General features: G+C 31.5%; 1 protein-coding gene across 1 annotated transcript in view; it reads right to left on the reverse strand.

Moving 5' to 3' along the window:
• Window positions 1-710: 710 nt before the first annotated feature.
• LOC110007401 (uncharacterized) overlaps window positions 711-13,285 on the reverse strand; it is a 31,792-nt gene continuing 19,217 nt past the window's right edge. The window contains exons 6-7 of the mRNA XM_088857587.1: window positions 8,876-8,914; window positions 711-2,273 (exon numbers count right to left, since the gene is read on the reverse strand). Coding sequence (XP_088713713.1) covers window positions 969-2,273; window positions 8,876-8,914 — 1,344 coding nt within the window. The 3' untranslated portion in view covers window positions 711-968. The remainder of the gene's footprint in view (window positions 2,274-8,875; window positions 8,915-13,285) is intronic.

Raw genomic sequence — 13,285 nt, forward strand, 5'->3', positions numbered from 1 at the left:
TTTAAGGATGCCATCATCGAACCGTGTTTTTTTTTAGTTCTTTCAATAGTAAGGCTCAGCCATCATTGAACCGCTTTTTTTTTTTTTTAAGTTCTTTCAATAGCAAGGCTCACCTGGCTCAATCCAGAGAGCAATTCTAGGTTCCCATCCTCGGATTGCTTTGGAATTGAACACTACTAATGAAAAAACTAAATAATTAAAAATAAAAAGTAGTTAAAGGATGACATCCTCGGACAGAGGGGCAATTTTGAAAAAAATAAAAAATGTGGGTTGACCAACCTTCCCTACAATTTTTGCTCATAATTGGCCTATTTCATTTTTTTTTTTTGTCAATACATTAATTACTCATTTTTAAATTGGGAAAATATCTTCATACCTCGTATTTTTATATTTCATTTCCCAATAGACCTAAGGTTTTAAAATATATCTTGGAGCATAAAACTCGTAGATTTTTTTTCTTCTAACCCCTTGAGCTAATTTAAGCCTGTTTTTTTAGGCCAAACAAATCTAAAAAGACATATATTTTTTAAAAGTCATTCTCCCAAACTTCTAGAGAGAGAGAGAGAGAGAGTAGGGCTTCATGGAGGTGAGAGAAAGATAGAAGTTTGGGGTATATAAGTGAAGAGAGAAAAATGATTGGGTTTAAAAATAGCATGATTTAACACATTTGTTTAGGTTAAAAAATAGGTTAATTATTTGCTATTATCTAAAATAGATATACCAGATCTACATTGTCTCACCAAAATCGAAAGTGTAGATAAGTGCAACCTTAATTCTACAAGTAAGGTTGCAACTTTATGTGAACTCTACCTATGAAAGAAATCGTGAACATGCTAGTGTTTCCTCTCTATAGTTCTTTCCTATTGCTAACCACAAAGGAATGATACCAAGCTATTGAAATTAAAGATCCTACTAAATCAACAATGATCATTTTCGTTTGTCATCATCGTCGTCGTTGTCATCGTCATCTAATGTATTCCCCTTCTTTGCCTCATCTGGATCACCTTTCTATGGGAATTGGAATGTTGGGAAGGAACAAAAGTAGGACTATCTCCTGGTCGGTATTCAGGTAGGAGCCTACCAGACATGTACCGAACACCACACGCATTGCAAAGAGTCTTTGGCCCTTGAGGCCCCTTCCTCCACTGAGGGGTCTTCTCTGTGAAGCAATGCATGCATCTCCTTACAAATCTTGATGACTCCCCCGAAATCATAATTTGAGATATTGAGAGTTTATTGAGTCTGTCTCTGAATTGACGTTGCTTCTTTGAAGTGTTTGCATCAAGCAGATGCCAAAATTTTCTTGGTTTCCGACTACTTCTAAGTCGTTTTGTATATGGGGTGTTAATGTCAAACATATTGTAAGAATTATCATCTCGAGCAATTGATCGCAAAGTCTTTACAAAGGGAATGTGAAAATCCCAGATGTCATTGCTATCTGTGGACTTCAAATTCACGGTCTTGTAATCCGGCGATTCAGAATTTTTATCTGTGAATTGGCTTGTAGGTTGGATATCGATAGGGTTTGCTTCAAGCACAATGGAGAAGCTATCACCTCCTCTCATCAATCTCAGAGACTTTTCACAGGCCATTTCTGAAATTTCTTTCTCAAAGTTGAAGGTGGTGATGATGTTTGTATCCTTCACTCCAAGCGTCTTGTGATGGGTAGGCTCTGAATAGCTTGGATCAGTCATGGAGCTGAGGTTGTCTTCTAGATCCATATCTCTCATAGTGTTTTCATGGGCCTTATCGTCGGAAAATTTTGCATCAAGAACTGAGGTGGGTTCATTGTCTGCTCTCCAAATCTCCATATCTCTCGAAGTGTTTTCATGGGGAGGAGAATTGTCGGAAAATTTTGCATCAAGAACTGAGGTGGGCTCATTGTCTGAGCTCCAAATCTCCAATTTTTTATCTAACATGAATCCTCTTACTTGTTCTTGCTTTAATGGGGTGCTGGGCTGTATCCAAATCTTCACTTCGTTATCTAACATGGAGCCTCTTACTTCTTCTTTCTCCACTTCTATATTTAACATGGAGCCTATTACTTGTTCTTTCTCCACTTCTTTATCTGACATGGAGCCTTTTACTTTTTCTTGCATTAATGGGGTGCAGGGATGTCTCCAAATCTCCACCCTTTTATCTAACATGGAGCTTGTTACTTGTTCTTGCTTTAATGAAGTGCTATCCTGTACTTTAGCAAGGGACTCTGAGGACCTAAAGTAGGCATCTTCCATGAAGCAAGACAACCACTCATGGTTTGTGATATCATCACTCTGGGCATTGAAGATTGCACAAGTTAGAATAGGTATGCAGAATGGCAGAGCTCATAAAAGACTCCAATAACACATAAGAACTATCAAAGTTACAATAGCTTAGAAGAGTGGCAATGCTCATAAAGTTCGAACAATTGGCTGAGGTTTTTATGATGATTTTTGAGTTCTTCTTATTATAAGATATATATTAAGCCCTTTTTATGTTCATACAATACTTTCACAAGTCTACTTGAACTCGCTTGAGTTACTCACGGGCATGAGCTTAGTCCTGAGCTCGAGCTAAGTTCTTAACCACCTGAGAAAAGACTTCAGACCCATATACGAGCTATCATTCCTCATGCAATATTGACCAGCACTACGACTCCTTATGAACTATTGCATTTTGGATATTTAATTGTAGAAGGGAAAGATGCGGTCTAGGTGCTTCCACTAAGAACTAAAAAAGCAAAAAATTGAAAAATTAAAAATATAATGGCTTACAAGGTTGAAGAAAAATTATAAATATATCGCAGTATTTATTGTAGACATCACGAGATTTTGACAATAACAAAAATCCCTGTCCACCAATAAATACTCCTTTCATACGAAAAAGCAAACAAAATATGGATAGCCCAGTTACTATATACATTCGCCGAGGCATATTCATTTCCTATGGTTAATCCCAGTCTAGGAGTACTTTTAGGGCCTCAAATCTTTATGGATGTAATGTCCTCGACATAAAAACCAACATCAAGGAAGTTAAAATGTCATCAGGTCAACATAAATACCAACCTCAAAAAAAAAAAAAAAAAAAAAAAAAAAAAAAGGAAAAAAAGACAAAAGTATGAGCTCTCTATAGCAGCCTGGAAAAAATTAATGTCTTAATACATTGAAGAATTCAAAATTTCATTTTGAGAAAATATTTCCAAGTCAGTCTTTATCCCAATGGAGTAAGCATTTAGTAGGCTCCAACAAATACTATGCATGCTCCGAGATAAATATAATATACAAAATTCAAAACAAAGCAAATCCATAGTCCATTACAACTCACAGTCCAGATAATGGATGGATGGTGGTGAAGACGATGGATGGTGGTGAAGAGACTGGGACCTGCTATTGAGGTCAATCTAATGGGATTATGTCGTGTTCTCGATCCATCGCAATGTCCATTCATCGATAAGAAATCATCAATCACTTCTCAATGAAACAACTTTTTTTTTTTTTACAAAAGAGAGAGTTCATAATCAATTTGTCGCTTTGGCTACAAAAAATTCACAATCACCTTTAATGGGAATATCTGGTGGCTAGGGGTTTACATCTAAACCTTCCTATTTTTGTATCGAAGGAGAAGTGTTTGTGACAAAGTAATGATTTAATTGTATACAATCCCTTTTCTTATAATATGCAAAATTGTAATAGACTTTTGTAAGAAAGAGATCATTTGAATGGGCTACATGGTGGGAGTGGCTATTTTATTGTTTAGGCTATATACATACTAGCTTATTTATTTGATCAAAGCTAGCAAATATATAATGTGACATGGTTAGGGAGGAAGGACACCCACCTCCTAATCCAATTCAAAACCCCTTCTTGAAATCTAATTGCAAATTGAAACTCTCCCTTTAAGAAATATCTTATCTTTATCCAAACTTGAGAAGTAAATATTTTGGCAATAGTTTGTATCAAGAAATATTCTATCCTCGATAATATCTTCTGTCATAAATCAAGCTAATTCCTATCCCATAAATTTAAAGATTTTGTTATGGGTGGTTTGTATAAGGTTGACACCTTAAACCCTCAAAGTAAGGTATAATTCTAAATGGTAGTGAAATATGTTTTTTAGGACTAGAAATCTAATCTTTGTGATAGACTGAATATTTATTTTTATATCTAATTATGAAATTTAAACCTTCTAAAATATTGTAAATTGATCAAAGATATGAACACTTGAAAATTTTGAGAATGGGGGGTCCAACTATAACATTGCAAGATGCACTATTTCCTAGATGTGAAAATCTTTTTTTTATTTTTTTACATCCATATATCTCAAGGTTAAGATGATTAATTGGAAGGTTTTATAACAATTGAATTACTTTTCCTACCTTACTTCTATAATACAATGTTAACGTATTATTTAGACTTTTTTTCCTTTTATTATTTAGAAAGTAGTTTCTATGTATTCTTGCAATCTTGAATGTAATCATAAAATCATAATATAATAAAGAGTGCGCGGCACGTGCCTCTTGCTTGTTAAAAGACATCTGAAAGCACGATTTCTAATTTATGAGACTTCGTACTTTTGCATTTTTTTTTTTTTCATTTAATTCATATTTTTCTTAGCTTGTAGTACATGCATATCTTTAGGTTTCCTTAGTATATTTGTTTGAGAAATTTATGCACAAACAAATTCAATAAAAAAGAATGGTATATACTTTTGGATATTTTATTGTGACGTCCTATTTTTTGAGTTGTTTTCCCATTTTACCCTTGGATTAAAAGTGCAACTTTCGAGTCACTCAAAACGCACAAAAAAAAAAAAAAAGGAAAAAGAAAATAAAAAAGAAACACTAAACTGTTTGTGTTTAAGGCGATTCAAAAATTAGATTTCGAACTGAAGGTAAAATAAGAAGGGAGAGGTTTCTATGCTTCCCCTACAGCATAGAAGTTCTATCCTCCCCTAGCATCCAGCCGTCTAATTTTGATCACGAGAGCCACTCATCGTTTGATCTTAGATCTGACGTCTCAAAGTATTTTATGTTAGTTTGTTTTATACAAATTGTATGAATATGAAATTTAGTATGTGCCATTTTCTCATTGGAGTGTACCTATAAAAAATATAATAATTTTTTGATTAAATATAATGACCAAAATACCCCTTAAAACTTTTAGGGGTATTTCGGTCATTTTATTTTATTAAAAATATTTTTTTAATATATTTTTCATTAGTGTGAGTTTAATAGAGGAATGGAGGTCCAAAATTTGGTGTCAAAATTGTATATAGAAAAAAAAATAAAAATAAAATAGTGTAGAGACGTGACATTGTGATTGGGCAATCTTAACCCTTCATTCAGAATGGAGGGTTGGATAAGGGGGAGGAGGAGGATAGAACCTCTATGCTGTAGGGGAAGCATAGAAAGCTTGCCCAAATAAGAATGCAAAAAAAAGAGAAAGGTTTCTATACTTTCCCTACAGCATAGAAGATCTATGCTTCCCCTACCATCCAACCGTCTAATTTTGATCTTAAATCCGACATACTTTTAAGGGTATTTTGGCCATTTCATTTTATTAAAAATATTTTGCTTTATATTTTTCGAGTTTAATAGAGGATTGGACGATCAAAATTGGGTGTCATAATAGTTTATAGAAAAAAAATTAAAAATAAAACAGTGTAAAGACGTGACATTGTGATTGGGACAATCTTAGCCCTCCATTCAAAATAGAGAGTTGATTAAGGGGAAATATATAAATTTTATATTGTAGAGGAAGCATAGAACGCTTTCCCAAAAAAACAAAAGCCTCAAAAAATTTGAACATCACCTTAAAATATCCAACACTATTGCCCAGGCTTTAATACCAAAACTTATTCTAGGTTTGTCCATAAAAATTTCTTTTTACTCGCATGCGAGTAAAATTGGGAACAGTAAAAATTATTGGGAACAGTAAAATTTATATATTTTAGAATTAAAAGAATATATACTTAATAATTTGGGGTCTTAATGGCCAGTGCATGCTAATCACTATTCATCGTGTTCATAGCCTTTCTGTTCCTCGCTCATGATACCTATATAAAAAAAAATTGAACTTCAAGTTAACAACACTCAGTCGCTCAGGGAAGGACCAAGCAAGGACCATCCATCTGATAAATATTTAATTTTATAGTACCTTAAAAATTAAATTCAAGCTAGGCCACTAAATTAATAACTGGGATTGGGCTTGATTTGACGCGAGGCAAGGCAGGCCCGGCGCATTCCTGGGCCTAGTACCTAATCAGGGCATCGTCGGGCTGCCACTAGGCCTAGTTCCCATGTTTGTATAAGGTGGGCACCTATAAAACCTTTTTTTTTTTTGGTCTAAATAAAATTTGACGTGTCAATCTTATAATTTTTTTATTTAGGGTGCATTTGGTTCGCGTGCAAATATTCCGTGGGAAATAAAATGCCATGTTAAAAACTTATGAAATGATGTAATTCATGGTAAAATAAAACCATTCCTATTGAGGTGGGGTTATATTCTTCCTGCATTTGTTTTCACACGTGGATCTATTGACTATTCGCTATTTACAATATAATATATTATTATAATATTTTATTTATATATAAATAATATATGTAATATATAAATATATAATTTATATATGGAATATATGAATGAATTAATATATAATATACAAATAATATTTTATTTTATATCATATTATATTATATAACATTAGATAATATATATTATTATAATATAAATATATAAATATATATGTATAAATGTATAATATAATATAATCTATGTAATATAATAATATAATATGGGAAAACTTTATATAGAGCCGAGGCTCTAAACAATCAAATTCGAGCCTACCTCAAAACTTTCACTAGAAGAGGTTGTTTTGATGCTCAAATATTCTCAAATTGATCATCTCAACATCAAGATGCATGGATATGAGAAAAAAATAGATTTCAAGTTTTGAAAATAGTGTACCCTCAATTTTAAAGATTTTCAAGTTTTCATAGATATCATCGATCTACACTATTTTTGAAGTTTTAAACTTTATAAATAAATATAAAAATATATTTTAAAACTAACAAAATGATTTCCAGTATTGAAACCACATTCCTCGATACTATTTGAAGGTAGCCTCTAATTGGATTGTTTAGAGCCTAGGCTCTATGCAAACAGCACCCTTATAATATAGATATAAATTAATAGTACATATTATATATTATATATTATATATTATATATTTATTTTATTAATTTATATAAATAATATATTACTTTATATTATGCTATATTATATAACATTACATATATATATACTTTATATCTATTCTAGGTTTTGTGTAAATATTTCATACCAACCAAAGGCTACCGAAACTCATTACTTTTTAAATGTGCTACCAAACGCTACCGAAACCCATTACTTTTTAAATGTACTACCAAACATGATAAAAAAAATGTATATACAAATATTTTATTGCAAATATATGTATATGTAAGTAATTAGTTAATTTACTGGTGTAAATATTTACACACGAACCACACGAACCCTTAAAGAGAAGAAGGGAATGTCTATGGTAAGGACATGGAGCAACCTATTTTAGTGGGATGTATATTCAATAATGTTTATGGTGTGTTTTATCGTCGGTGCTTCAATTCACCTATTCTAGAGGACTATATTTTTAGTCATTAAAGAAGGGCTTACTCTTTCTTTAGTGGGGATATATTTATATATTTACGCATTCATTTTCCAAATCCCTTAAGTAGGAATTCTTTATTTTGCATATTTTTTCCTATATTTTTTCTTTTCCTAATCTCCTAATTAGGAATTCTTTATTTTGCATATCTTTCCCTATATTTTCCCATAAAATTCAAATAATTGAATATCCTAATAAAAAATGGGACCAAGGCTTATCCTAATAAAAAATAAAAATGGGACCAAGACATGTTGCTATAACCAGGTCTCCTAATTAGAGGCACATTTTTCCTATTATTTGTCATGACATTCGATTAATTTCTAATCTTTTTTTTGAGACTGTTGACTTTAATAATGTTGTAGCAATACTAGAATCTGTATAACGAACAACAAACAACGCCAATGTTTTACCAATACTGAATCTGTATAAACGAACAACAAACAACGCCAATGTTTTACCAATACTAGAATCTGTATAACCAGAAACTAAACGCCTTTAACATGTCATTTAGTCATAATGTTTTAAGAATACTAAAATCTCTATAAACAGAAACTAAATGCCTTTAAACATAAGTCAATGTTTTGCAAATACTGAATTAAATGCCTCTAACATAAGTTATAAGTTGGAAAAGAAGATATCTAAGCAGATGACTGACCTTAGTTCTCCTTGTCGTTTTAAAATACTAGAATATGTAGGGATATCCAAGCAGAAGGCTGACCTTATCAGTTCCATTGTTGTATGTTGAGATCTCATAATCTAAATATGTTTTGTCGAGTAAATTGTAGGAAGAAATCAGACCAAGTTTTGGTGGGAAAACTACCCATCTAACAGTTAATAAACTCTTATGACCTTGGGGAATCAGTAGATGCCCCGTTGAAGTTGAAGAACTCATCAACTTTTACAAAGTTTTGTGGGCTTGAGTTGTAAAAAGACAGTTGCATCATTGAAGTTGAAGAACTCATCAACTTCAGGACATGGAATGACATGTAATTCCAAGAGATATTCTTGTATAACAAGGCTGAAAAAACTTTTTAACTCCCTCAAAATTGAAACTTAATCCTTTTTATTTACTTTCGCTTGTTTGTTTTTCTACAGTTTGACAAAGAAAAAGCAACCTCTCAATAACCCTAAATTGAAGCTTAATCCTTTTATTTACTTTCATTTGTTTGTTTTTCTACCGTTTGACAAAGCAAAAGCTCTCAAAGCAAACTCTAACCATGTTTTTCCTCTCTTCATTCAAAATAAAGACACCTTCTTAGTCTTTTCTCTACGTAAACCTGCCAAATAAGCCAAACAAGAATATATAAGTATTAGAAATGGATAGAGATTATTGGGTTTACCCAAAAGAAAAAAAAGCGGTAGCCAAAATAAACAATAAATTAATGATTAGGAACGTTACCAATTTGTGGCTAAAGGTTAATAACAAAAGGAAAATTAATGGAAACACCAAAAAAAAAAAAAAGATTACCCAACATAATTAAAATAAATGAAATAGAAACATTCCCATTAGTAGCTATGGGCATTTGAATGGACAAAGGTTAACAATAAAAGGACAAATTATCTTATTAAAGGAAATAATAATTGGGAGAATGTTAAAAGTAAAAACAAGATTAAGCCAAAAATAATTTACGTTTGAATGGAAACAAGATTAAGCCAAAAGTAATTTACGTTTGAATGGAAACAAGATTAAGCCAAAAGTAATTTACGTAAAGTAATTTTTGTTTGCATGTGTCGATCCAAGAGAGATTTCAAAAGAAAAATTTTAAGCCATATCCTCTCTCCTCCCACTTCCACCTTCAACTCTTCTTCCACTCTCGTTTCTTTCTCCCTCTTTCCTCCTCTTTCTTATCCCTCTTTTTTTCTTTTACCCTCTCTTTTCTTTCTACCTCTTTCCGCTTCCACTTTCTTTTACCCCTCTTTTTCTCTCTATGTATACTGTATCTTTTTATCAATCTTTTCTACCCCTCTCTAGAGAGACCAGTTATCAACCTTATCTATTTTTAACAATAAAAATAAAATAAAGAAAATCATCGGGAGAAAGTCCAGAATAATATAAATAAAATAAAAAAAATTATAGAGAGAATATACAAAAAAATCATAAAGAGAATATACCTTCTCTCATGGTCTGCAAAAGAATCTACCCAAAAAAACAAGTTCTCCAAAGGAACCTACCCAACAAAACAAAGTCGATAAGGGAATTCACCGCAAAAAGATCTTATCACAAGATCAACTTTATTTGACTCTCCCTTTAAATAGACTTCAAAACAAATAACTTAAAAAGGACATATCTCTAACTTTCATGAATTTTTCTTTATTTTCTCTCTTCTCCCTATTTTCCATCCCAATCTCTCAATCTTTATCATGATCTTCCACATATCTAACTCTTTTTTCTTTCTCCTATTAAATGCCCCTTAAATCTCTCACTAAATCTAACTAAATCTTTTAAGCAACTTTAAAATAAAATAACCTTAAACGAAAAACTAGCTCACGCCACCTTTCCTAAAATCCTTTCCTAAAAATTTGTCATATAGACCAACCAACCATTCCTAAAAATCTGCATCATATACACCAACCATACTTAGTAAGTCAAGAAATAACAGTATCTTGACTCACCACAAAATCAGAATTAAATCCATTTTGGTCTAAGAAGATATGTTTAAAACTTTAAAATTTTAAAAACTAAGGTGGAGTTGATTTGGTCTAAAAAGATAGGTTTAAAAGAACTAAGGTGGAGTTGATATCTTTCACTGCAATTTCTAGGAAACTCCATGGTGCTAACCTTTTTTTTTAAGAAAGTTATCTGTTCGTATTAATAAACTAGTGGAACAAGATTACATCATTAGAAACCAAAGGAGCGGATAACCCTTAGATTCTGGGAAGCTAGAACCCAGTTTGATAAAATGTAGTGCTCATAATTTCACCGTTCAGCATTGAATAATTTCACCGTTTAGCATTGAGAAAATAAAAAATTACCTGGTTAACTATTTATTATGTATTTCATTGATCTGATCTGTCAACAATATATCTTAAATAACATTTTCTTGCTACAACCCATCTATTACATTTGTTATTAAATAAGGTTTATTTTCATCCATCTAATATAATAAAAAATACCCATGTACTATATTTGTTATTAAATAAGGTCTATTTTCATCCATCTAATATAATAGAAAAATATGTAAATAGATACAAGGAATACTTTATTGTGCTTGGAGACTTCATAAAAGGTGTCAATGCATAGGCATCCTTCAAGAGCAAATACATTCCAGTTACTTAATAAATAGATATTTAAAAGTTTCAAAGACAACCATTTCAAATAGGCAAAAATCTTATTTTATCACATTTTAGACTAGTTTCGCTGCCACAAAACATAACAACAAACTACTGCATTTATCGCGAAAGAATTTTAATGATAAACTAGCATTCAACCAGAGCTTTCTAGGATGAAAACCAACAAAGCGAATACCAAATGAAAAATATTCATATCGACCATCATCCACTGTCATTCATTATTGGAAGTTCTTTCAGATCAAAAGATGCTTGTTTTTTAGCAAAACAAAGGCACACATATACCATACATAATTCATTATTGGAAGTTCTTTCCGATCAAAAGATGCTTCTTTTTTTTTAGCAAAACAAAGGCACACATATACCATGCATAGCGGTAATATGATAGAAATAACCAGCAGAAATTTTTAAAAAATAAAATAAACAAAGCAAAAAAAAATAATAAAGGAGCACAAATAAGACACCTAATAAGGAAAAAAGAACAAGAAAGGCGCACAAACAAAAAAAAAAGAACACAAATCAGAAAACCTCAGCAAAGCACAAATAAAAAAAGAACAAAAAAAAAAAAAAGGAAGCCAGGATCAGTTCGATATTAACAGAGAAAAAAACTACATTAAAAAAAGAAAATCACCTTTGTAGATTTGCGGTTTATCAAAAGGCAAATGTTTATAGCCAAAAAAAAAAAAAAAAATACAAATATCCATCTATGTTTATAATATGATAGTTATAAAGAAAACAGAAAAAAAAGCCACAACAAAATCAAGCACATTCATGAACGAATAAGTAATATCAACAGCAAAAATAGGAAAAGCAAGCACATTCATGAACGAATAAGTAATATCAACAGAAAAAAAAACAGGAAAAGCGAATGAAGACGCATGCACCTTCAAATCATTATTCAAAATAAAAATCTAATGAGATAAGGAAAACAATGAAGAAAAAATGATATGAACCAACAAAACAATTTTCATAAATTTTTTTTACAGAATTGGGGTTTATCGTCTTAATAAAAAGTAAAAACTCATTGATTTTTTCGGTTTGTAGCGAGCGGCTGTTATGGGAGCGAGTGGGTGTTTTTTCTTCAATCCAAAATATTTAGGGTTTAGAAATGGAAGCACATGCTTTTAGTTGTGAGCTAGTGGGTGTTTTTTCTTCAATCCAAAATATTTAGGGTTTAGAAATGGAAGCACATGCTTTTAGTTGTGGCCGGAGTTTCACTGAAAACTGTCGCGCACCCCATGCACGACAAGTTTTTTTAGGGCCTTAGGGGAATAGTGCGTTGGGGAAAATCTGAACACCGTTGTTCGGATTTTCCCTCTATCAAACGGGTGAATTGAACAATGTTATTTCCTAATTTTACATGTGTATCAATCGCCACCTAAACAGTTTCTGAATGCACAAAACCACTGATTTTACATATTAACTACTAAATAAAATCACAAGTAATTTCAAATTTAATTCAAAAAATTCACGAAACTATAGTTCAAACTAATCCAAATCCCTAATAAAATAAAATTTATTTTAAAAAATTGAACTTTACACAGCGATTTTCTACACTAGCTACTAAAATCTGCAAACATATGCAATGGAAAAGCCCATATCTTTAACTTACAAAAAAAAGTCCCTACCTTTGATCTGAAACCATAGCTTTGAAGAACAAGACTTGGGGGGATGATTTTTTTGGGGGGGATGATTTTTTTGCGGGGAATGTATTTTTTGGAAATTGATAAGATGCATAAATAATGATTTTACACAAATAACTACTAAATAAAATCACAAATAAATTTAAAATTAATTAAAAAATCACAAAAACTATAGATCAACCCAATCCAAATCCCAAATAAAATGAAATTTAATTAAAAAAAGCTAAACTTCATACAGTGATTTTCCACCATAACTGCTAAAATCTGCAATCGTATGCAATGAAAAAGCCCATACCTTAAACTTCACACACAAAAGAAAAAAGCTCGTACCTTATCTGCAACCATAACTTTGAAGAACACGACTTGGGGGGATAAACCCTAGCACTAGGTTAACCGATTATTTGGGTATACAAGGAATTTATTTATTTATTTGAAAAATAAATAGATTTCCTAATATTTTCCATTTTAAAAAGTTTAGTAGTGAGAGGAGTTGTCAGGGTCTCCATTTTTACTAGTACTTTAATAGAGTGACCGTTACAAAACAAAACAAAAATAAAAACAGAATTAAAAAAAACAAAAAATACAATTAAGCCAACTAGTTTTAGGTTTTAACTTAGAGCGGTTTTGTACCTTAGTTTTTACAAAGTCAAAGGGCCTTCACAAAATCCTGGAAACCATGCTTAAAAAGGCAAAAT

The sequence above is a fragment of the Amborella trichopoda genome, chromosome 2 (genome assembly GCF_054954075.1).
Source record: "Amborella trichopoda isolate Santa Cruz 75 chromosome 2, AtrichopodaSantaCruz75HAP2 v2.0, whole genome shotgun sequence".
In the NCBI taxonomy this organism is placed as follows: domain Eukaryota; kingdom Viridiplantae; phylum Streptophyta; class Magnoliopsida; order Amborellales; family Amborellaceae; genus Amborella; species Amborella trichopoda.